Source organism: Bubalus kerabau, chromosome 12, assembly GCF_029407905.1.
Source record: "Bubalus kerabau isolate K-KA32 ecotype Philippines breed swamp buffalo chromosome 12, PCC_UOA_SB_1v2, whole genome shotgun sequence".
In the NCBI taxonomy this organism is placed as follows: Eukaryota; Metazoa; Chordata; class Mammalia; order Artiodactyla; family Bovidae; genus Bubalus; species Bubalus kerabau.
Window position 1 is genome coordinate 55,431,362 of NC_073635.1, and position 25,905 is coordinate 55,457,266.

A 25,905-nucleotide genomic window follows, 5' to 3' on the forward strand; every position below is an offset into this window, starting at 1 on the left:
AAGGAAATGGCAACCCACTCCAGTGTTCTTGCCTGGAGAATCCCAGGGACGGGGAGCCTGGTGGGCTGCCGTCTATGGGGTCCCACAGAGTTGGACACGACTGAAGCGGCAGCAGCAGCAGCAGAGCATTGAGTAGATTTCCCTGTGCTATAGAGTAGGTTTTCATTAGTTATCTATTTTATACATAGTATCAATCGTGTATATACCTCAGTCACAATCTCCCTATTCATCCTACCCACCTCACTTCCCCCTTAGTATCCATACGTTTCAGAACCTATGATCTTAACCAGTATTCTTTTCTGCCTCTTGGATAGAGAGCCCTTCTTTGGGGTCATGTCAGGGGGCTAAAATTTTCCCTTACTCTCAAATAACTCCTCTGACAGAAATCCCATCGTGAGATTTCTCTCACTTAGGGTTGATTTAATATGGAAGGGGAAACATGGAACTGTTACTGTCCATTCATGTCAGAGAATTGATCTCCATTCATTCAATAACCATGTCCTGAGTATTTATTGTACCAGGTGCCAGGATTGTGCCACACATTATGAAGGCAGAGATGAATTAAATGTTTTTCTCACCCAGCTACTGCTACTGCTGCTAAGTCACTTCAGTCGTGTCCGACTCTGTGCGACCCCATAGATGGCAGCCTACCAGGCTCCCCCATCCCTAGGATTCTCCAGGCAAGAACACTGGAGTGGGTTGCCATTTCCTTCTCCAAAGCATGAAAGCGAAAAGTGAAAGTGAAGCCGCTCAGTCGTCTCTGACTCTTCGCAACCCCATGGACTTCAGCCTACCAGGCTCTTCCACCCATGGGATTTTCCAGGCAAGAGTACTGGAGTGGGTTGCCATTGCCTTCTCCATTTTCTTACCCTAAAGTCCTGCATGTTCAAGATACCAGCCGGCCCCCAGGTCCAAGCTGTCACCATCTCTCCCCTGGAATCCTACAGAAGTTTCTGACCTGGTCTTTCCACTCTGAGCCCTTCCCACTAATTCCCACATGATTGTCACAGTTGTTGGTTTAAATGCTCATCTCAGCCTGTCTCTCCTTATGGTAATCCTTTGTCAGCTTCCCACTGTTCCTGGGATTAAGACCGGAATCACTAAAATGGCCTTCAAGGCTTGGCATGACCTTGCCTCTATCTAACTTTCTAGATTAACCTTGTTCTCTTCTGCCTCTTACTTCTCCAATGTCTCCACCATATCGTGGTTCTTCCCAAGGTACTTTTGCCCACTTAATTGCTGTTTATTTCTTTAGGTCTCCCTTCTGATGTTAGCACCCCAGGAAGTCCTCATTGAGCACCCCTCCCCAATGCCAAATCAGCTCCCTACACATTTAATCTCACAGCTCTCTATGACTTTGTGTTCTAAGCACATACCACAGTTAGTATGATGACTTTATTATGTGGCTCTTCCAGTAGATTCCATTAGGATAGGGACTTGTTTTAATCTCATTTATATCTTCACACATAGACAGTGCCCAAAGAACATGTATTGATTGGATTCAGAAGCTTTCCTTTTGTTTGTTGGTGTTATTTAGTTGCTAAGTCCTGTCCAACTCTATTGCAAGCAGATATTCTTTTTTTTTTAATAGTAAGTCTTTTTTTTTCCCTTAATTTTTGCCACACCACAGGGCATGTGGGCTCTTAGTTCCCTCACCAGGGATTGAACCCAAGTCCCCTGTATTGGAAGCACAGAGCCATAACCACTGGACCACTGGGAAGTCCTGATATTAGTTATTCTTCACCAAGATCTCTACTTCTTTTACTGTCAATTCTCCAAGCCCTCCACTCACAGTGTATACTGAGGCATGGATTCTGGTATCATGGCCATGCAAATAGTTGCACCTGTCCTTCTTTATTGCCTTTTGCTCTGCTGTACTGCCTATTCTCTCTATATATCTGACACTTAACCTCCCTGAGAGATTCTTACAATGGTTCAGTTGTTTATTATCCAGTATAGAGAAGCATTTGAGCCATTTCTTATAAAATTCTAGAAGGGAAATAGATGGCCGAGTTTGGATCAACTGCCAGTTCCTAATCTAATCAGGTATGGTCATGGTAGCAAGATGTCAGAGTATAAATCACTGAAATTGATACTTAAGGAATTGCCTGTACCACCTCCTTTGAAAGAAGTCTTAAACATGACAGGCTTTTGGAGCCAGCATGGCATTTGGAAAATATTACATACATAACAAGTATCCACTGAATGGCGAATGATTATATAAATGAGAAAGGACTAGGCTGAGGATGTATAACAGTAATGCCAGAAGTGCTGCAATTAGAACTTGTATCTCTCGATCATCTTGCCAGAGCTCGTTTGGGCTCTACCACTTTGCATCTAATGATAAAATGAAATAATTAAAAAGCTGACACATAGATAAAGCAGGCAGGCCCTGCATATAATGTTCGGTTCAGTTCAGTTCAGTTGCTCAGTCGTGTCCGACTCTTTGCGACCCCATGAATCGCAGCACGCCAGGCCTCCCTGTCCATCACCAACTCCCGGAGTTCACTCAGACTCACGTCCATCAAGTCAGTGATGCTATCCAGACATCTCATCCTCTGTCATCCCCTTCTCCTCCTGCCCCCAATCCCTCCCAGCATCAGGGTCTTTTCCAATGAGTCAACTCTTTGCATGAGGTGGCCAAAGTACTGGAGTTTCAGCTTCAGCATCATTCCCTCCAAAGAAATCCCAGGGCTGATCTCCTTCAGAATGGACTGGTTGGACCTCCTTGCAGTCCAAGGGACTCTCAAGAGTCTTCTCCAACACCACAGTTCAAAAGCATCAATTCTTCGGCACTCAGCCTTCTTCACAGTCCTTCTTCAACTGTGAAGAAGGTATATAATGTTAACATATCGTAAAGGACCACTTGTTTGTTTTGCTCACTAATTTCCTTTTTGCTTTGTTTCTTTGCTTCCTTTATTAAATATTGTATGTATGTATTCAGTCATATCCAACTCTTTGCCACCCTATAGATTGTGGCCTGCCAGGTTCCTCTGTCCATGGGATTTCTCAGGCAAGAATACTGGAATGGGTTGCCATTTCCTCCTCCAGGGAATTTTCATGAGCCAGGAATTGAACCCAAGTCTCTTGCATCTCCTGCATTGGCAGGCAGATTCTTTACAACTGCACCATCTGGGAAGGCCTGTGAAACATTACTCCCTTATAACTCTTGAAGTTCATCATAGACATGGGTGGTCAGAGGCTTTCTCTGGGTGGAGAAGGTTCTCACTCCACCCACTGTCTAGCACTCTCTGGAATACTTACCTACCGACGTCATCTGGTTCTGGTTTTCTGTGCACTTTGTGTTCCCTGGTACAAATAATGGAGAGAGGTTTTTCTGTGTTCTAAACCTAAAATAAAACCATATTCTGTGGCAATATTTTTCTAAATATTTAAATAAGGGAAAGAAAGAGTTTACTTGATTTTGTATTTTAAAACATACTTTGGAGTAGGCAAGCTTAAGAAAAAAAATCTCCACACACTCATGTATAGTAAGAACAAGGAGGGTCTAATTGAAGTGATACACAAGTAAGACTCCATCTGTATTGGAATGCTGAGCCTGTTCTCTCAATAACTTATTTTTCACAATGATTTTGTTGACATTTAAAATAAATTGAGGTTATTGGGGTACTCTTTCAGGGCCAGGTTATCCTGGATTATGCAACTTGTCTCTGTTCTTTCTGTCAGTGTAGAGACACAGAAGCAAGTCACTTGGCTCGTCGCTTTGAATCCTCTCCCTTGAGCTTTGTTCTGTGGGAAGTTGTTCTTGACAGTTAACCTAACTTTTTTTTTTTACACAAGGGAATACACTCAAGCACAGCCTTTGGGGCCATAGCGGACTTTTTGTTTTCCCATTGAAAGCCTGTGGGATTGGTGGCCGATGAATCACCCTGGTCAGATCCACAGACAAAAGCTCTTGCGATTGGCTGTCACTTGGTTAGTTTCCCACCCTGTCTTATCTCTGTGGCATCCTTGTCAGTTCACAATAGGACTTGGTGTAGGGCTGTGTTAGTGTAGGGAGAGATAGTGGGGATTTGTCTGAGCCTTTGCCTTGTGCTAGCGATGGCAAGTGAGACAAGAGACAGAAAGGCACTTTGCAAGGACCAAAATGTCACATACAGTAAGGGATATAGCAGCCAGGAAAGAGTGTCACCTATGGATAAGGCCCCAGTGACCTTGATGAGCTTGTCTGTTGAAGAGTTTTAGGGAAATTCTTTGTCAGGCTACCTTGTTAGAAGTGGCTTTACAAACACAAAGTTTACATAGGGAGCCCTTCAAAAATGTGGGTAACTTCATCTGAAAACTGCATTATATTAAAGTAAAAAGCACACCTGGGTTAAGAAATGATGGCAAAGGAAAGTTTCCTAACATATGAGCAGTTTCTGCGCTTGATAACAGAGAATACAAGGCTCTGGAAAAAAGCACATTTGAGAAAATGTGCCCCAACTGCCTGGGGCACTGCAGTCCATGGGGTCACAAAAAGCGGACACGATTTAGTGACTGAACAACAACTGCATTTAAGACAGGAGGAAACTGAAATTCAAGAGCCTGAGGGACTCGCTCCATGCCGGTTCATGGCAGAACCACAATTAGAACTCAAAACATGTCTGAGACCTGAATTCGACTCCTGGCTGTACCACTTACTGTGGGGCCTTGCACTTTCTAATCCTCCAGCATACCAAGAAATAACCCTATTCTGTTTACCCCCCGGGTTGGCTGTGCGAGTATTAGATGCCAGAGCATGCTGCCAAGAGTTATGTAAGTGCAGGATTAGGTTGCATTTGTTTGCTTAATTCTAAGCATTACCTTTGATACTATCTGTTTGATAAAGCCCAACTTTGTAAATAATAAAATAATGGACATAAAATCCTGTTTTGTCGTTTTCTATCACCCTTTAGAGTCTGGCAGCAGTACTGGGCATATGCAATATAGAGCAGAGCTCCATAAATACTTGGTGATTTACTGAAGAGTAAGATTGGTGAAATTCAAATATCCCTGTGACAGCTGAGCTTATGGTAAAGCAATCTCACTTTCAGAGACTACGTGTAAAGAGACTATTATCCCAAATATTGCTCAACAATGTTATTCTACATGATATATGGATATTAGTGAGTTTTCTTTTTAAACAATCAAGGAGGTAAATAGTTTCTCAATTGCCAGTAAATAATCTGTACGACTAACTCACAAAATCAGCCGTGATTTCAGGTCCTCGCTCAGATCAGTGTTCCTTTGTCAGGCTGTCACCATATCTGATGTTGTTATCCCCTTTGGTTCTCTGTAAACACATAGGAAAATGTCCTTTTGAAACACGTAGAGAGAGAACATTCACCACACTTTTCTTTTCACAGCCTCGGCCAAAACACGCTTTAGAATTGTAAATATTAAGGTATAATTTTTTTGTTGTTGAGCTGAACCGTGCCATTTATTTTTATTTTTTTTAAAGAATAGTTAATTTATCTTATTTTTTGGCTGTGGTGGGTCTTCATTGCTGCGCACGGGATTTCTCTGGTTGCAGCACGCAGGGGCTCCTCTCTAGTTGCAATGCACCGGCTTCTCATTGCAGTGGCTTCTCTTGCTGTGGAGCACAGGGTCTAGGCACGCGGGCTTCAGTAGTTCTGGCGCATGGGCTCAGTAGTTGTGGCTCTCAGGCTCTAGAGCGCAGGCTCAGGAGTTGTGGTGGACAGTCTTAACTAAGCTCCATGGGCACACGGGATCCTCCTGCAGTAGGGATCGAACCTGTGTCCTCTGCATTGGCAGGTGGATTCTATTCCATCAGACCACCAGGGAAGCCCCCCAAATTACCCATTTAAAAGTGCACACTTTGCTGGCATTTAGTACATTCATAATATTGTGCAACCACCATTTCTATTTAACTTTGGAATGTTTTCATCAGCCCCAAAGGAACTTTGTACCCATTAAACAGTGACTCCCCAACCCTCCCTCCCAAACTTCCGGCCCCAGCCCTTGGCCACCACCCTCTTTCCTTTCAGTCTCTATGGATTTATCCAGATGATTCCATTGTGGTGGCTTCTGTCATTCTGTCTGGCAGTGTCTCCTTTAGCTTCACCGTGGTTCTGAGGAAGATGACCAGTCTGTATTTTCATTTCCAAGCTGCAAAAATAGACATAGAACTAAAGAGAAGTTAAGTAACTTGCCACTGGCCAGTCAGAGTGGCATTGCCAGCCATGCCAGAGATATAATTGGCCATGACAGATTACCTGTGTGCCTAGTCCTGTGTCTGCTAGTTGGGTTCGACTCTTTGTGATCCCATGGACTGTAGCCTGCCAGGCTCCTCTGTCCGTGGAATTTTCCAGGCAAGAGTACTGAAGTAGGTTGCCATTTCCTCCTCCAGGGGATCTTCCTGACCCAAGGATCAAACTTCTCCTGCGTTATAGGCAGATCCCTTACCACTGAGCCACTAGGAAGCCCACATGTGTGCTCAGCAAGGAGAAGACTGTATGTTAGTTTCTGTCAGTTTACTCATGCTCACCTGTCTCAATGGTGCTGCTGAGTTCCTCAGTTTGAGTAGCATGGCAATAATGTTCATCCATTCATTCATTTACTCATTCACTCACTCATTCAACAAAGAATGAACACCTACAATATGCAAGTTCCTGGACCATGTATGGTGAATAATTGCTGTGTCCATTGAAAGTCATGGTCCCTAAAGCAATAGTTTTCTAAGCACCGGTTTCTTGCAAATTACAACATGAAAAGTAAATATTATGTTCTTAGAAATCCTTTAAACACACACACACGTTTGTTTGTTAATATTTGAAAACCAAAGCTCTTTCAGCAGGACTAATGGTTTTCTCCTAAAATTGCTTTGCAGACGTCTCACATAATATGGGGGTGCACAAGATCATTTCATGCCCTCTCTGACCACCCATGGGTGTGCCTTAGTCACTGCTGAATTGACTCTTGGGCTGGTCAAGTTGTTCAGGGCTATTTAAAAGCCCCTTCGTCTGGAGCTCTTCAAATGCATGTTTACACAACCTCACCGTAGACTTCACTGAAACAGAGCCCCTGATGCCTTGATGTCTAGCCAGGGCTCCTGTATGGGTCATGCATGTGCAGGTGTATGCTGTGATAGAAACAGAGAGCTAAGTTTTGAAGTGAGGAAGATGGAACAACCTAGGCAGGTCATTGATATGGCTGTAAAAAATTATTTGGGGCATGACTCTGGGTTCAATTTAATCCATTCTTTGTTTAAAAGAAACCAAATTATACATGGAACTAGGCTGGGAACTCCCAGCCCCTCCCCAATATTATGGTCTGCCTGGGCCTTCATGATAAGAAGTTTCAGGTTATTCTATTGAAAGGCAAGGGACCAAAGAGTGTTTTTTATCTGTTGTCTTTCAAAGGCCTCTAAGCGGTGAAATACTATCTGAGCGAGTGAAAGAGACACAAGACCAGACTAGCAGGTGTTGAACCAAAAAGAAGTGAAAACACTCAAAGCACAGATTTTGAGCCGGTGTGAATTTATTTTTGCACCTTCACATAAGTTTCCTAATAAATGGAACAGTGTCTACATTTTTTATCTAAAGGAATATGTGTGATATTTTTATAGTGTATGAGTAAAAAAAATAGTTAATGGTATACCACAGTACTGAATTCTTTTATGTAGCAGAGGGAAGCTTACAAAAAGGCTAATATCAAAATGAATAATTTGTAGTTTAGGTTAAGAGATTTTCAGTTTGAAGAAGATTGCTGCTATGTGGTTCTTAATGTTGTTGTTCAGCTGCTCCGTTGTGTCCGACTCTTTGCACCCCATAGACTGCAGCACGCCAAGCCTCCCTGTCCATCACCATCTCCCAGAGTTTGCTCAAACTCATGTCCATTGAGTCAGTGATGCCATCCAACCATCTCATCCTCTGTCATCCCCTTCTCCTCCTGCCCCCAGTCCCTCCCAGCATCAGGGTCTTTTCCAACAAGTCAGCTCTTCCCATCAGGTCGCCAAAGTACTGGAGCTTCAGCTTCAGCATCAGTCCTTCCAATGAATATTCAGGGTTGATTTCCTTTAGGACTGACTGGTTTGTTGAGCCCATTGCTGTTCCTGTTTTTTTTGTATGTTTGTCTTGTTTTTTTAAACTTTTTATTTTGTATTGGGATATAACCAATTAACAAACAACATTGTGATAGTCTCAGGTGAACAGCAAAGGGACTCAGCCATACATATGTGTATCCATTCCCCCCCAAACTCCCCTCCCATCCAGACTGTCTCATCACACTGGGCAGAGTTCCATGTGCTATACTGTAGGTCCCTGCTGGTTATCCATCTTAAATATCCCATTGCTGCTCTTTGCATGAATGCGTTCACATTTCTCTGGTGTACCAGGGATAGCACCCCTGTTTGACCTTGAAAAGGGATAAGGGAAGCCATTCTTTTGGTTGTCCTTGTTTGCTGTGTTTTCCACTGAGCTACGGTGATTGTATCAGGTTCAGAGGTGACTAATTTTTCCCCAAGTGGTCCTAGGTTTTGAAAACACACTATGCAAAGAAAAAATACTTCTCTATAGGATTTCACCTCTTTGTTCCCTTCTGATGATCTAGATCCTTCTCCTTCAAAAATCGAACTCAAAAACATCTCATTGTTCTTCATGAAGCCTCCTTGAAGTAGTTCTTGTACTGTGCCCTCGTATACCAGGCCACATAGAATTTATTCACCTGAGTTGAAATCTTGTTGCTGGCAACTTCTGTTGAGGTGATTGTTTCAGTCTCCCCAATGCAGTGGATGCCTGCTTGGGATAGTCTTCCCTAGTTGCTCAGAGTCTGTCTGCAATGTGGGAGACCTGGTTCAATCCCTGGGTCAGGAAGATCCCTTGGAGAAGGGAATAGCAACCCACTCCAATATTCTGGACTGGAAAATCCCCATGGACGGAAGAGACTGGTGGTCCCCAATCCATGGGGTCACAAAGTGTCGGACATGACTGAAACACTAACATACACTGCTCGGGGTGTCAAGTGTCCTCCCCCCATATTGGGGTCTAGGAGAGACTTGGCCATTCAGGGAATACTCAAGGAATGTTGACGGACTCAACTCAAGGCCAAAATACTTTCTGCTCTTAGTCCTGTTCTTGTATTTTACACATGTGCACCAAATACTTTTCAGAGCAAAGAATGCCCTGCATAGTCATTGAAGGAGGGAGGGAGCAGGAAAGAGGGAAGAAGGAAAATAGAAAAGAAGGAGGAAGAGAGATTTTATCTCTATACAGGAGCCCCTGACCTACCTCAGGGGTATACTAAACCACCTTTTATTTTGATATAAGAATAATAATTGGTCACAGTTTTCACAGGTGATGTAGTAGGTCTACAGTGAGAGAGGAAGGTCATTCCTTTTGCAGCATCACAATCCAGATAAGCTCTGAAAACTTGGCTGCTCATAAAAAAAAAAAAAAAAAAAAAAAAGAATGAGGAAATGGAGGAAGAAAGTCCAATGGATGCCATTGCCTCATCACTGACGGGTTTAAAACACCTCTGTAACTCCAGGCCCCTAAACCTGGAGGCAGTGTTTTTATTTGTATTGCCTTTTTTGATATCTTGTTTTTCTCTGGTTCCTCCAACTAAAAAGGCTTTGCAAATGCCTGACCGAATTGCTCTTCCCCTTTCTTTTGATTTAGTTCAACTCATTTTAGTACATTTATTTCATAGAGATGTTCTCAGTGTCACATTTTTTATCAGGCAGTTTGGGCCCTAAGTATAAACTGGCAGAGGACAATACCTACTTCGGGATGATTAAATGAATATGGGTATAAGAGAGAAGATGCACAAAAAGCACAGCTCCAGGCATCTTCTAGAGGTTTCAGGTTAATTTACAAACCCTAGAGAGAAGTTTTCTGTAAGACGCTTTTCCTGAATGCCTTAGGAAAGTGAAGTTGCTTAGTCGTGTCTGACTCTTTGTGACCCCATGGACTGTAGATTACCAGGCTTCTCTGTCCATGGAATTTTCCAGGCAAGAATACTGGAGTGGGTTGCCATTGCCTTCTCCAGGAGATCTTCCTGACCCAGGGATTGAGCCTGGGTCTCCCACATTGTAGGCAGACACTTGACCGTCTTAGCAGAAAGCCAGGTGAGAACACAATGAAGGAGACAGGGTAGGCAAATTTGGAAGCTATCAACAGGTTAAGCAGTGCATGTAAGAGTAAGAGAGGACAGCTGTGGAGAGAGGTGGAGCTTTCCAAGATAGTTCATCTCTTATACCTGTCTGCCAACAGGCAGCCAGATTTTGGGGCTTCCCAGGTGGCGCTAGTGTTAAGGAACCCACCTGCCAATGTAGGGGATGTAAGAGAAACGTGTTTGATCCCTGGGTTGGGAAGATACCCTGCGGTAGCGCATGGCAACCCACTCCAGTATTCTTGCCTGGAGAATCCCATGGACAGAGGAGCCTGGTGGGCTATAGTCCGTAGTATTGCATAGAGTCGGACACGACTGAAGCAACTTAGCATGCACACACCCATTTTTGATGATGTATCTGTGAAGATTGCTGCCATACTTGTAATTTGTTTTTTGTTCCCGTTGGCTTTTTTAACTTTTTGGCTGCAAGCCTTTTGGAATCTTAATTTCCTGACCAGGGATCCAACGCACATCCCCTGCATTGGAAGTGCAGAGTCTTAATCACCAGACTGCCAGGGTAGTCCCAAGAACTTGTTTTTTAATAATACAATATTGGACATTTTAATTAAAAACAAAAAACAGCTAACTCTACACTGGATTCCACTCTCCGAGATGAATCTGACCACGGTGGTACTCTCTCCCTAGACAGTAACGGGGAATAAAGCTCACATTTATTGCCTGCAATCCTGTGCTGGAAGAGAAGTATTGTGGCCCCTCTGGGTGTGGGAAACTTACACATGAAAACAGATTTGGAGAATGTAAGTACCTTGTCTAAGGACATAGTTACTAAGCATCAGAGCTAAGTGATAAACCCCAGATAATCTTTCTTTCCATGATAAACTAAGCACCTCTGAAACCTTCCAGGATATACATTGCTGAACCTATTTTGTCTTGAATAATTATCATTGGTTTTTTTGGTCACTTGACGTTTGGATAATAGGCAGGATATGTTCAAGAAAGTTGAAAGGACTCTTTTTATTGTTTATTGTTTGTTTCCACAGCTACAGTGAATGTTCTCCTTATAATATGAATGTAAAGTTATGTAATTACACATATCAAAGTTAGACGATATGACAAATGAGATAAAGACTTGAAAATACATCTAAGAGAAGGCCCCTTGAACTTCCCAAACTGGAGCTTTCAAAGCTCTTTCTTCTGATATTACCAGTGATATGGTCCCTTGCTGGGAGCCGGCATATTGCATATTGAGTGCATATTGCATATTGAGTGCAGCACTTTCCACAGCATCATCTTTCAGGATCTGGAATAGCTCAACTGGAATTCTATCACTGCCAGGAGCCAGCGTGAGGAGCTCCACCCATGACAAAGGTCATTAGGAAGGAGGCTCGGCATACCAAAGGCGGGATCGAGCCTCAGGAGTCCCCCCTGGAAATTCTCGAGCATCTACCCCCAAAACCAGAGTCTGCCTACTTTCTGCTTTGTGCTTTCACCTACACCTCAGACTTTACAAGGGGCTGTCCCCCACTACCTCTCTCTGAAAAATGAGTTAGCTTACAGCTCCAGTTAATAATTCCTGGGTGTGACAGTGTTTCAACCTACAAACTCCTTTGGAAATCCTCTAGCCTGCCTGAATAGGCTTTTCCGGCCACATGTGATTGTTCAGAGCCTCCCAACTGTAAGAGGCAGGAGATGTTCTAAACTGTCTAAATACAGATTCCTTTGAGCAGTTAAAAGATTGATTAGAAATTGTATTGGTGAAGGGTTTTTCACTTGTTGGGCCAATGTTTGCTGCTAAGTCTCCATATCCCTTACCTGCTGTGTCCCTGGCAGTGTATTGATTAATATAATTGGTGTAAGTAGTAGCTTTAATGTTTGTAACCTGGGACCCTTGAATTAATTCTTTTTCTTGTTATAGCCCACCACACCTTTGCTCTGTAGGAATGCAACTTTATCTAATGCTTTTGGAGGGTGGTGCTTGACCTTTAGAGAAAAATAAGTTTTCTGAAGAAAGGGTCTTAAAATGTTAACAGGCCTCCGGGCCAGAAGATGATGCAAATCACCTAAACTTTTGCATATGATAAGTTTGCAGGAAGAAAGCCTGGCTTACTGCATGACTCTACCCCTTCCCCCATTATCCTCTATACATAACTTAAGGTATAAAAACTACTTTGGAAAATAAAGTGCGGGCCTTGTTCACCGAAACTTGGTCTCCCCATGTCGCTCTCTCTCTCAAACTCTGGCTGAGTCTCCATCTGGAGCACGGAACCCGCCATGCTTGCTAATTATGCCTGGGCTTCTAAGATCCGACCGGGGAGGCCTCAGTGTCTCCTCTCCTTCGGGAGAACGGAAGGACGCCTGCGGCCTACGTAAGTGGTGCAAACTTCTTGTCTTGAAGTTTTATTGGTCTCCCGCGTAAACCAAGCTACTCAGCCTCTTTTCTCCACTGAATTTTCCTACTGAGCTATCCTCATTCTATTACTCTTTACATCTCTAATTAATATCTAATTGAAGCTATTGTATCCTGATCCTCGCCGACGCCGTCCCTGCTTCGAATACCCTGGATCCACCGGGGCTGGACCCCGGCAGTCCCTCCCCCAAACTCTAAGGAAAATTAAAAGCAAAACAAGCAAATAAAACAACATTTTCAATGGAGACCTGAGACCATGATTTATATGCATCAAACCTCTCTAAAATAACTAGCCAAACACTCTCTCTCCAGTTATCTCTCTTCAAATTTGATGTTTCGTTGAAAGAAATGTTTTTTTTTCTTGTTAGACTTTTTTTTTTGATACTTAGCATCACACTAGATAATTGTGTTTACACTGGTAGTCACTTGATCGAATAGCTGGGATACTGAATAAAAAAATATTTAAGAGTGTCAGTCAATGAACTTATTAAAATGTCATATTTATGGTATTGAACAAATAACTGACCCATATTCCAAGCCCTGAGGATAAAACTGTAGCCATTTTGAGGTCATGGAATCTTAAGTTAAACATATGAAACTTTTTTTTTTTTTTCAAAAAAATTTATTTTAAAAAATTTCTCAGGACTTCCCCTGTGGTCCAGTGGTTAAGGCTTTGCCTTCCAGTCAGGGGATACGGTTCAGGAAGTTAAGTTAAGGAAGTTAAGATCCCACATGCCCTGGGGCCAAAAACCTAAAATAGAAGCAATATTTTAACAAATTCAATAAAGACTAAAAAAATTTTTTTTTAATTTCTCACCTGCTCTGTCATTAAATTGTCTGTAATGGACACTTTAATCTTTCCTTAAAAAATCTTGAGGAAAAAAAGTATTTCTGATTCATTGTTGGCTGGCACTACATAGTTCTTGGGTTTTTTTCTGCAGTGAGAATTTACTTCATGAAACGTATTAGTCAGCTTCCTATTGCTGAAGGGACTTGGATGACAGGGAACCAGGGAAGCTTGCTGTTGATTGGCTCCAAATACTGGTTCACAGGTACACACAGGTACTCCGTCTCCTCAGAGAGCTAAGTCCTAGAGAAGAGAATTTTAATCTCCAAGATCGACCTCTTTCAGAAACAAATAGGGAGGGGGTGAAGAAAAAAAAGTACACACCTGCAACCTATTTCTTTTTGAAGCAAAGCCTTTGAGCAGATGGAAGATGAGATAGAGAAAGAAAATAGGCCAATTGCCAAGAGAGGTTTGTTTACAATACAGGCAAGTTCCTTCAGAAGTTGATAGGGAGCTGTTGTCATGGAAATGAAGGGAAATATTGCTGCAGGGTTTCAAAGAACAAATTCCTACTACAATTGTACCTGGATTTAAAGATGATGGGGATGGCAGGAGCACGAAGAGCCTCATGCAGTTTTAAGTAAAGCTTCTCTCCAGAGTGTCTCCATATATTCTTCCGGGCCTGAGAATTCCTTGCCTTGGAGTGTGTGCAAAATAAGTAATCAAAACAAATGTCGCTGGTATTTTGTATTGAATGAAATTCCTAATGAGAATAAGAGTCAATAGTCCATGATATATTTTAATTTGGAAACATTGCCTATTGTGTATGAGGCTTCTGAAAATTATATTACCATTATTAAAAATAAACCAAAAAGACATTCTTTGTTATTGTGGTTTAGTTGCTAAGTTGTGTCCAACTCTGCGACCATGCCAGGCTTCTTTGTTCTTTACTATCTCCCAGAGTTTGTTTAAACTCAAGTCCATCGAGTTAATGATGCCATCCAACCGTCTCATCCTGTCACCCCCTTCTCTTTCCCTCAACCTTTCCCAGCATCAGGGTATTTTCCAAAAGACATTCTTAGTGCTGACTATGGTAGCCCCAGAGAAGGCAATGGCACCCCACTCCAATACTCTTGCCTGGAAAACCTCATGGACAGAGGAGCCTGGTAGGCTGCAGTCCATGGGGTCGCTAAGAGTCAGACACGACTGAAGCGACTTAGCAGCAGCAGCAGTAGCAGTATGGTAACCCAGGTGAAGTGCCTACTAGAGTACACTGTTATACAGTATGTGAATATTAACCTTTAAATATTAAATAGAACTTATCTCTTCCGCTCCCCTCCAAAACCATGAACCCCCCCATCCCTTAATTTTATCATTTGTTGCCTGCTTCAATCAGCATCTAACCTTTTCTTTCATTTTACCACAACTTCCTATTTATGTTTTTTGAAAATGGAAAAAATGGGAAATCTTTCAGAAATTATTTTTCTGAAACACAAATTGCTCAATGGACAAAATTTAGTCCCAAACATCCTCAGCTTTCCAAATTCTCTTTCAGCTCAGGAAGCTCTTTTCTTGCTTTTCTCCTTTCTCTGACAATTCTAGCTGAGGATAACGTCATTTTTCCCTTCTCATCTCCCACCCTTTCATCCCACGAAGTTTCTTATTAGGCTTTAATTGAACAAAGCAACACCTGTGTTTTTAACGTGACTTCAAACCCGTGTTTCCAATCCATTTCTTCAGCTGCCCACAAGGGTTGTTTCCATTGACAGCAGGTAATTAGCAACTTCACACAGATGGAGAGAAAGAAATCTAAAAGCCATAGGCTGTATGGTCTATGGCTCATATGAAATTTAGATGCTGATAATGAAAACTTGACGTTGTTTATTAGACATTGTAGCACAGGGTTATGGAAAGAGCAATAAACTCTAAGTTAGGAAATTTGATTTCTCTTCTTGGCTCTGATGTTAACCAGCTGGATAACTTGAAAAAAAGCAAAGAAAAGAAAGCTTGCCTCACATTCCGTAACTTGACTTTTCCTTTTTAAAAAATAATTTATTTATTTAATTTTTGTGCTGGGTCTTCATTGCTGTGAGGACTTTTCTCTAGTTGCAGTGGGCAGACTCTTCACTGTGGTAGCTTCCCTTGCGGAGGAACATGGGCTCTAGAGTATGTGGGCTTCAGTAGTTATGGCTTGTGGGCTCAGTGGTTTTGGCTCCTGGGCTCTAGAGCTTGGGCTAAGCAGTTGTGATGCACAGGCTTTGTTGCTCCGTGGCATGTGGGATCTTCCTGGATCAGGGATTGAATCTGTCTCTCCTTCAGTTGCCAGGCAGATGCTTTACCACTGAGCCACCAGGGAAGCTCTTTACTTTTCTTAACTTCAGCAGTTGGAGTGGCTGATACCTTTTGTCTCCTGTATATCATATGCAATTCATATAATACCATGCCTATTTGCAATGTGGCTCATCGCCTTCTAGAAAGTACTATAAAATCATCATTTGTACCTTTTTGTTCTGTCTCATCTATCCAACTGGCATAGGCATCCTCTGTTCCTCTCTTGCACTCACAGTATCTCTCCAGATGATGCACATGAGATCAGTCAGTGCTGACAATGTCACAGCATCTGGTAGGATTTCCAGCAGCATCTCCAGTTCACTGTAATTACAACTCCAGTTGCTGTAATTCTCTTCATATCCACTCATAAGCATCCTCCCAGGAGAGCATGCTCAAGATCTGCATATCGGAATTACTGGTAAAAGGTTTACCTGGACTCCTCACCCTCACCATCAGCATTCACTAAGACCATTAGAAGATGGGAAGCCTTAAGCAAAGAAGCCAAAGTGGACCAGAGGATGGGGGCTGAGAGGTGGTTCGCTGTTTGTACCCTCATCCATTTCAAAATATTCATGGTGTCTCTTAAAAGCTGTGTGACTTTGCACCAGCTGCTTAAATTCTCTGTGCTTCTGTTTCCACATCTAAGACATAGAACATGAATACCACTCGCTGAACTCGGTTGCTTAAATGAGATAGTCCATGTAAAATGGTTATAGCTGGGCCTGGAAAATAACAAGCACCTGATTGTGTTAGCTTTATACTGAGGAAGGCAGGGATGGTGGGGACCCGTGGACACATTCTCTGATGATTTTCAGCACCTGATTGTCTCCAGAGTTGCTAGCTCCTTTCCCACTTTTGAGTTATATTTTATGTCTCTGTTGTTCATTTTTTTCTGTCCTCACTTTATTTATTATCTTCAGGGCACACATTTTGTTGTTGTTTAGTCACTCAGTCGTGTCCGACTCTTTGCAACCCCATGGAGTGTAGCCCTCCAGGCTCCTCTGTTCATGGAATTTTCCAGGCAAGAATACTGGAGTGAGTAGCCATTTCCTGCTCCAGGGGTCCTTTCTGACCCAGGGATCAAACCCATGTCACTTGCATCTCCTACATTGGCAGGCGGATTCTTTACCACTGAACCACCAGAGATGCGGGTATGATCCCTCGGTCGAGAAGATCTCTTGGAGAAGGAAATGGCAATCCACTCTAGTATTCTTGCCTGGAAAATTCCATGAACAGAGGAGCCTGGAGGGATACACTCCATGGGGTCGCAAAGAAGCAGACTTGACTGAGCATGCACGGCATACATTTTACGCTCTTAAAGCAATCTTAATAAAAACAGAGGCTCCTTCCCATTTCTGCTTTATGTTAGGCTTCTAAGGAGGAAAGGGAGGCTATTAGCTCATCGGAAGTCACTGAAACATATTACTCACTTAAAGGCAATTAGTACTTCTGTGGTTCAGGAAAACAGGATATTGATTTTTTTTACATTAATCCATTGGAAGTAGTTGACACATTTATGTTTTCTGCGTCACAGGGACTTGAACGTGGGAACCCTGTTTCCCAAGTAACCCCAGCCTTATTTTGTGTCTAATGGAGCATTGTCCACCCAATAGGAACTCAGGGCATGGTTCCTTAATCCTTTTCCTTGCTTTAAAATGAGGGGTTCTAAAGCATGCTCCATGGTACGGTTCCATCCTTCTGACCTCAGCATCTGCTCTTTTTAAGGACTTTTGTTTATGATATTGTTACTTTAAATTGTGGTTGAAGCAATAGAAAATTGAAATATGGATTGTGCATGACTGTGTCTTGAGTGTAAAAATAATGCAGTTTGAAACTTGGACCTAAAGTATTGCAAATAAAAATGACAAACATCAAAAAATAAATAAATAAATAAATAAAGCATGCTCCACATAAGGCAAGAGGGACGATGGAGGATGAGAAACTGCTTGAGGCCCCTTCTCTGCTGAATCCTCTCTCTGCCACCCAGTATTGGGCTTCCAGAGGGTAGAGGTGGGCTTCAGTTATATTACCACTTTCAGTTAGTGATGTTTTTTATTTACTGCTCAGCCTACTGAATTTTAAAGGGAAAATTCAATTCAGATTTTAAAGAGAAAGTTCTGGGGCTTCTGTATAACATAGGGCTTCCCTGGTAGCTCACTTGGTAAAGAATCCTCCTGCCATGCAGGAGACCCCAGTTTGAATCCTGGGTTGGGAAGATCTGCTGGAGAAAGGGATAGGTTACCCACTCCAGTATTCTTGGGCTTCTCTTGTGGCTCAGCTGGTAAAGAATCTGCCTGCAATGCGGGAGACTTGGGATCGATCCCTGGGTTGGGAATATCCCCTAGAGAAGGGAAAGGTTACCTACCTATTCCAGTATTCTGGCCTGGAGAATTCTATGGACTGTATAGTTCATGGGATCACAAAGAGTTGGACACTACTGAGCAACTTTCACTTTCTGTATAACATATACATTTAAAGAAAAGTAATTATCCTGTATTTTGAAGAGTCATGTTTTGCTCCTTAACATATTAAGCAAGAAGGTAAGAGTAGGAGAGAGATCTGAAGATGCTATTGAAACTGCTGGCTTTTGGTAATGAAAAGTCTGCATTTGGATGCTCCCAGTAGATAACATTCTGGAAAAGGTATAAGTAGAAATAGATCACAAAAATCATTGGCTCTACCCTTACCTTCTTGCCCTCCCCCCTTTTATAAGGCCCCACCTGGATATTCTAGGGTACTCTTCCTATCTTAAGAGTCTTGATCGCAACTCCAAGTTCCTTGTGCCAGCAAAGGTAACATATTTGCAAGTTCATCTTTGAGGAGGTATTGTGCTGCCACCACAGACATTTTTGACCGGATTATCTCTAAATTATTTTCCACCCTTTTATGTTTCTATTATTTAGGTTTAGAGATCTTACTACTACTCACATTCTCAGGTCCTCATAAAAGTACAGCCTGTTGCTGTTCTGTTGCTAAGTCCTGTCCAACTCTGTGACCCCATGGACCACAGCACACCAGGCTCTCCTGTCCTCCTCTATCTCCTGGAGTTTGCTCAAGTTCATGTCCATGGAGTCAGTGATGCCATCCAACCATCTCATTCTCTGCTGCCCTCTTCTCCTTCTGTCTTCATTTTTTTTTTTTTTTTCCAGCATCAGGGTCTTTTCCAATGAGTCAGTTCTTCGCATCAGGTGGCCAAAGTATTGGAGCTTCAGTCTCAACATCAGTCCCTTCAATGAATATTCAGGATTGATTTCCTTTAGGATTGACTGGTTTGATTTTACTGCAGGCCAAGGGACTCTCTAGAGTCTTCTCCAGCACCACAATTTGAAAGCATCAAGTCTGTGGCACTCGGCCATTTTTATAGTCCAACTCTCACATCTGTACATGACTTTAGTCTAGACCCACACCATTACAGTTATTATAAGCTCCCTGAGAGTCAAAGTTTGATCTGTTCTTCTGTGAATTCATGGTATCTGGCATTGGACAGCCTAACTCATAGTAAACAAAATTCTTATACCTGCCTCTCACATCTTGGTTCTTATATCATCCTTTCTTCACTCTTGCAAAAATCCATTAATAACTCTTCTTACCTATGGAAGTTCTTGATTCTCTATTTAATGTCATCATTAGAAACAAGCCCAGCTTCTGATTTCTTTAAGTCTCTTCTGCCGTTTAACTGTAAGTCCTTTGTCCGATACACTACGTGCAGTTCTATTATTATTCTTTGCTGATGTTTTATCTTATCAACCCTACTTATTCACGAATAATGGGGCAAATGATTTAGTCCCCCTTTCTCGATACTCAATACTTTAAGGGTAGTTGGAAATCCAAGGATTACGAAAAATATATACATTTTATTTGGAATAATCAACTGGATTTTAGAATCAGAAATATGAGGTAGCATGTACCCTGCTATCAAACAAAATTCATGTAAAACATTATAGCGGACCTCCATTGTTCTGAAGACATTTGCAGAGTGCTTCTGGAGTCTGCTGATTAACGAGCCCTCAGCTCCCCCTTCCTATTTCTTATCGCATTATTTGTCCTTCCATAAAATCATCCAGTGTAACTTCATAAACACCAACATGTGTTTCCTTTATGTGTTCTGACTCTTCTCATCAGGTCAGAATCTCATTTTTAAACAGCTGTGTTCCTGAGTTTTGTCTTGACTAACATATTGCTCTTTTCACTGTGAATGAGAAAAATGTGGGATGGGAAGTATCAGAAATGGTGGTATTTTATCAAGTTCTTGTTTAGGCACTGTTGAAAACGATGGTATTTGCTTCTTGATCTAAAAATTCTCTCCCTTCTATTTAAGTGTCTGCTTGCTTCTGCTAATGGTAACATAATAAAGAGACCCATCCCTGATTCTCTGAAAATGGATCAACTATGATGAAAAGTAGAGCCATTACTTTGCCAACAAAAGTCCGTCTAGTTAAGGCTATGGTTTTTCCTGTGGTCATGTATGAGTGTGAGAGTTGGACTTTGAAGAAGGCTGAACGCCGAAGAATTGATGCTTTTGAACTGTGGTGTTGGAGAAGACTCTTGAGAGTCCCTTGGACTTCAAGGAGATCTAACCAGTCCATTCTGAAGGAGATCAGCCCTGGGATTTCTTTGGAAGAAGAAATCTTCCAAAGCTGAAACTCCAGTACTTTCGCCACCTCATGCAAAGTGTTGACTCATTGGAAAAGACTCTGATGCTGGGAGGGATTGGGGGCAGGAGGAGAAGGGGATGACAGAGGATGAGATGGCTGGATGGCATCACTGACTCGATGGATGTGAGTCTGAGTGAACTCCGGGAGTTGGTGATGGACAGGGAGGCCTGGCGTGCTGCGATTCATGGGGTCGCAAAGAGTTGGACACGACTGAGCAACTGAACTGAACTGATGATGATGACTAAATTTCTTCTAGTGACACCTGGAAAAGAAAGTATTTTCTCATTACTGTGGGAGCACAGTTTTCCAATCTTTTCAATAAGGCTTGAGTTTCACTATAATCCTTCAAAGAGCTGCTATTATATGGGGGTGCTTCTAGCAATTCCTGTGAAAATGATCAACTGCTGGGGCCTGGAGGCTTGAAGCAGACTTGTCACTAGCATTGTGTGTAAGTGTGAGTGTGTGTGTTGGTGGGGGAGGAGGGGAAAGCAACTTTGATGTGTTGATTACATGGTCCCTCCTAATCCTTGGAATTTGTGTAAAGTCAAGGTAAAAATCATGTGATTGGCCTACTTGCAGAAATATATTACATGGAAACAGGGGATGGTCCTCCAGCTGGTTTTCCTCAATCAGAAAAATAAAAAAAACAAAACCTGAAAATACCCTAGGGTGTGTGGAGCCCCAAGCCTGCAAATTTTTATTTTTTGCATGACCTGTTTCTATAGAGAAGTAAAAGTGTTAGTCTCTTAGTTGTGTCCAACGCTTTGTGACCCCATGGACTGTAGTAGCTCCCTAAACCTCTCTGTCCGTGGGATTTCCTAGGCAAGAATACTGGAGTGGGTTACCATTCCCTTCTTCAAGGGATCTTCCTGACCCAGGGATTGAATCCAGGTCTATTGCATTGCAGGACTATTTAACAAAAAAAAGATTACACCATTCATGAGTGCCTTATCAGTGAAGATTTAGACTGAAAAGTAGAGAAGAGGAACTTGTGTATTTATTGATTCTTCAATAGAAGAACAGGGAGGTTCTATGTGGTGTTCAGACATTATCGGTTTCTGTCCAGAACCAGGCATCATCTCTTCTTGTTCTTAATTGTTAAGTGTAATAATTCCCACCGTGAGAATAAGGTCACAATGGCACTATCACCCACAGTACAGTAACTCTTCGGATCCTGTTCATATTAAAATAGTGTTAATCTGTTTGCCTCTGAAGTTCTTGCTTACTGTATTTATATGAAGCTGGTCCTCATCATTATTCATTGCCTATTTCAGGCATCCCACTGCATTCTCATGGCCCACAAATACCAGCTTCCAAAGTTTCTCTCCGGGAGCTGGTGATTTGACAAGCAAGCTCTGGGAGTTGGTAATGGCCAGGTAAGCCTGGCATGCTGCAGTCCATGGGCTTGCAAAGAGTAGGACATGAATGAGTGACTGAACTGAACTGAAAGTTTCTCTCAAAGGTTGTTACTTGGCTTCAGGAATTATGACCACAAATGCAAATCATTTTAAAAGTCCACAGGAAATGTGAACAATAATACATTTTCTGGTCATACAGAATTTATTGTCTATAAATTTGTAGCATAAACATTCAACAAATACATCTCCCAACTGCATTCTCTCTTGGATTCTTAATCAGACATTAAATAATAATCACTGCATTCCTGGATCTTTTCATCTTGACCATCACCCTACCTTTCACACATGGTCACCAGCAGGAAGGATACACAGAGGAGCCATGGATGGAGTGAGAAAAGTGATTCCAATCAGGAAAATGTGTTCATTATCTGGCGTAAGATCAACCTGAGAGCACAGTGTCACTACATGGATGGGAAGGGCCTGTGAGTGTTGGAAACAATGAATGTTCCAGGCAGAGATAGGTGTGGCTGCCCTGGAGGACTGCCTGCCATATGATATAGGGCCCTGGAGGCTGTGGGGTGACCATCCCGGGTGCCAGCATGGGCAGGGAGGGGCACACCTGATAAAAGGTGTCAGCACCACCCGGCCATCATCAGTGCTCTAAACCTAAGATAATACTCTAGTTGGTATGTGCAAAGAACTCACATGGATTACTCAAGCTGGAGGGTTACCCAAAGCCTGACATTGCCCTTTGCCTCATGTGAATAAGAATCTATCCTACAATGTTTTGGGGATTGTAAATTGATGCAGCCACGATGAAGAACAGTATGGAGATTCCTTTAAAAACTAGGAATAAAACTACCATATGATCCAGCAATCCTACTACTGAACATATATCCTAAGAAAACCATAATTGAAAAAAGACACATGTACCCCAATGTTCATTGCAGCAATATTTACAATAGCTAGGACATGGAAGCAACCTAGATGTCCATTGACAGATGAATGGATAAAGAAGCTATGGTACATTTACACAATGGAATATTACTCAGCCATAAAAAGGAATGCATTTGAGTTGGTTCTAATGAGGTGGATTAACCTAGAGTCTATTTACAGAGTGAAGTAAGTCAGAAAGGGAAAAACAAATATGACATATTGACACATATATATGGAATCTAGAAAGATGGTACTGATAAGCCTATTTGCAAAGGAGATGCACACAGAGACAACAGACTTGAGGAATCAGTGGGGGAAGGAGAGGGTGGGATAAATGGAGACAGCAGGATGGAAACATATACATTGCCATATGTAAAATAGAGTGCCTTTGATATGAATAGCAGGGCCAACTGACCCATGGGGCACTAATATCAACAATACTATTGGAAGCCCAGAAAAGTGTTCTAATTGCTTTTACAATCACAAGAAAAAGATGAATTTTTAGATCCAAGAAAATATTTTCATATAGAATTCCTCTTTCTATTAACATAGTCATAAAGTATCACTTTACACAGTATTTTGGCGAGAGAGGAGTCCACAAAGGCTATGGTGCCCAGAGCCTAAGGAAGTCATAACGTAGCCCAGTTGGTGAGCATCTCCCTAAGGGCTGGAGATGCAGCAGGGAGCCAGAGGCAGTCTTGTCTTTCATAATACATGAGACTGCAGGAAGATGGACAAGAGCGTAGAAAGTTACATCACAGAACAATATATTTTTCCAGGACTTGCCTGGTGGCCTAGTGGTTAAGAATCCACCTTCCAGTACAGGGGATGCCGGTTCAATCCCTGGTCTGGGAACTAAGATCCCACATTCCGTGGAGCAACTTAACCCGAGAACCACAAGTAAAGAAGTCCATGCACTTCAATGAGAAGGTCTTGCCCTGAAACAAGAGAAGCCCATGTGCTGTAATTAGAGAGAGGCCCCCATGTCCTGCAATGAGAGAATGCCTGTGCCACAGTGAAGACCCAGCCCAGCTTAAATAAATATATATATTTTCTCTCAATAGAGATATGCTGGGGAACTACAAAAGGCTTAGTAGCAGGGCTGGGGTCTAGTCTGTGCAAATCAGTGATGGCTGGAGATGACTGCTTCATTTCACTATGCCGTGTAGCCTGTTCACCAGAGTTTTTACCTATTATCCTTGTAATGGATGCAGATGATGATCCAAGTGTATTGTAGGCAGCTATTAAAGTCAGCTACTGGTAGAGATTTAACTTTGATACTGGCTGCTTTGAAATATAAGCATCTCATCTGAAAGCATTTCTGAAATAATTGTGAAATGTGTAATAACTGTATGAATAATTTGCTACCTGGCTTTGTGTCCATGATTGCTTCCAGGTTCTTCAAAGTATCCAAATCGATGGTAATCCTAACACACCACACTGAGGCTGTGGAGACTAGAAGAGACATCTCCAAATGATGGCTGTTTAAATACCTCTGGGGCTTGTGCTCTTATAACCTCTCAGCCTGGACCACAAAGCATAGCATTGCACCTTAATAAATTTCTTTTTGAAACACCCAACTGTAAACAACAATAACAAAAACCTTTTGGTGTGTTTTTTCTTTTTTGCTATAACAAGCAAATATACATTTTTCAATATATTTATTTTATATATAATATATATGCTTATATATCATGTGATATTATTATATATAAATATATACTAATATTATATATCAGTGATAGTGATATATTACAATATATATGCCTCATTAGTTTGGGTTGTATTCAATGACACCCGAAATTCCTTAAAATCATAAAAATGTAATTTACTTGCATTTTATTTAATGGAAATAGGGATTCAGCTAAAAGACATACTTTATTCAACAAGCAAATATTTAGTGACTGTCCATTGCTGTGCCAGGTACTAAACGAGGCATGGAGTGGGGAGACGGGATCCATAAATAAACAGCATAAGCTTCTTATCTTCAAATAACTTATAGTTTAGAGGAGAAGATGGACAAGAAAAGCAGTGATTACAACTCTGTCATAGTCACTTTCAGTGGCAGATGGACCCTCCAGCCAAAGTTTGGTTCAGATATTGAGACTTCTGACTACCCCCCACACAGGGAGAGGGTTGGAAAAGGTTTACCGCTCACATAATTGAGGTCTCTGAGGGGAGCGGAGCTGTTCTCTCAAGCAGATCTGAAATGCTTGAGAGAACAAGGGAAGGAGACTGGCTCCAGTTTTGATTGTGGTCGGGGGTGAGGCCAGAGTGGGAGGTCTTGCCGAGGGACAGAAACTCGCATAGTCTGAATCTCCTGCTGGTGCCAAAGGAAGAGCACCGGGCTTTCTTATCTGCTTGTCCACATGTGGGACACAAAGAGTGGGACTTAAAAGCTATCTGCAGCCAAACACCCCCAAAATGGAGCCAGGCTCCTCACTCTAAATACTGTGTGATAAGAAGAGTTGTCCAAGAGGTTTACAAGGTGGGCCAACCTGAGATGAGCATGTAATCCAGCTTTGGAAGAATCGAAAGAGTTCCTGGAGCAAGGCGCTCTGGGTGAACCATGACGAATGAGAGGATGAGTGAGGATGTTTAACTATGAAGATCAGCTCAAGGCAAAGGGATATCATGCTTGAAGTGCCAAGTGGCATGTAATCCCTTCAACAGAGTAAGATTACACCATAGAGAACATGCAGAGACAACAGTAGATGAGCTTTCAGGGTGTGAAGTTAGAGCTTCACTTTAGGCTTCCTAGGTGGCGCTAGTGGTAAAGAACTTGACTGCCATGCAGGAGATGTAAGAGATGCTGTTTCAGTCTCTGGTTTGGGAAGATCCCCTGGAGATTTGGGAAGACCCCCTGGAGAAGGAAATGACATCCATTCCAGTATTCTTGCCTGGGAAATCCCCTGGACAGAGGCGACTGGCGGGCTATAGTCCATAGGATCACAGAGTCGGACGTGACTATAGTGATTTAGTAGGCACTGAGATGATGGAGAATGACTGTAGGTTTTATTTAGATATGCATTTTAAAAGGTGATTCTTCACCTGCCCATGCTTTAATAAGAAGGAAAAGAGTAAAAACCATTACCAACAAGAGGTATGTCACTTGATTAGTCAATCTTCTCTTGGTAATCACAGGCTTAGCTTAAGGCTCTCGTCTCAGCGTAGTCTCAGGGTATTTCCAGGAGGGGTGTGTAGTGAAGGAAGGGGAAGAGCAGGAGAATAAGGACCTCTTGATCAGTTTTTTTCTAATTATAGAAATCATTCTGCTCTCCCAAACCATTCTGATATGTCTCCCATGGGAAGGAAATGTCTATGGTTCAAAAAAAAAAAACAAAAAACTTTCCTGGT

At 42.2% G+C, this 25,905-nt stretch overlaps 1 protein-coding gene and 1 long non-coding RNA gene across 28 annotated transcripts in view; one reads left to right on the plus strand and one right to left on the minus strand.

Moving 5' to 3' along the window:
* The window catches only part of LOC129624595 (uncharacterized), a 324,961-nt gene that overhangs the window by 37,177 nt on the left and 261,879 nt on the right, over positions 1-25,905 (plus strand). For 9 of the 27 annotated variants that reach the window (XR_008701016.1, XR_008701015.1, XR_008701025.1 and 6 more), the window contains one exon: positions 10,759-10,871. The exons of 9 other annotated variants lie outside the window; for them this stretch is intronic. Coding sequence is in view for 3 of the 18 variants with exons in the window: in XM_055542757.1 (XP_055398732.1) it covers positions 10,851-10,871 (21 nt within the window). In the remaining 15 variants the exon portion in view is untranslated. Of the gene's footprint in view, positions 1-10,758; positions 10,872-11,358; positions 12,509-21,528; positions 21,631-23,944; positions 24,125-25,905 lie in introns of those variants that run through there. 9 more of the 27 variants (XR_008701018.1, XR_008701027.1, XR_008701048.1 and 6 more) reach the window with 4 other exon arrangements.
* LOC129624599 (uncharacterized) lies at positions 13,117-16,423 on the minus strand. Its single transcript, XR_008701050.1, has 2 exons — positions 13,853-16,423; positions 13,117-13,571 (listed from the first exon to the last, which is right to left on the minus strand). It is a non-coding gene; the product is annotated as an uncharacterized LOC129624599 (long non-coding RNA).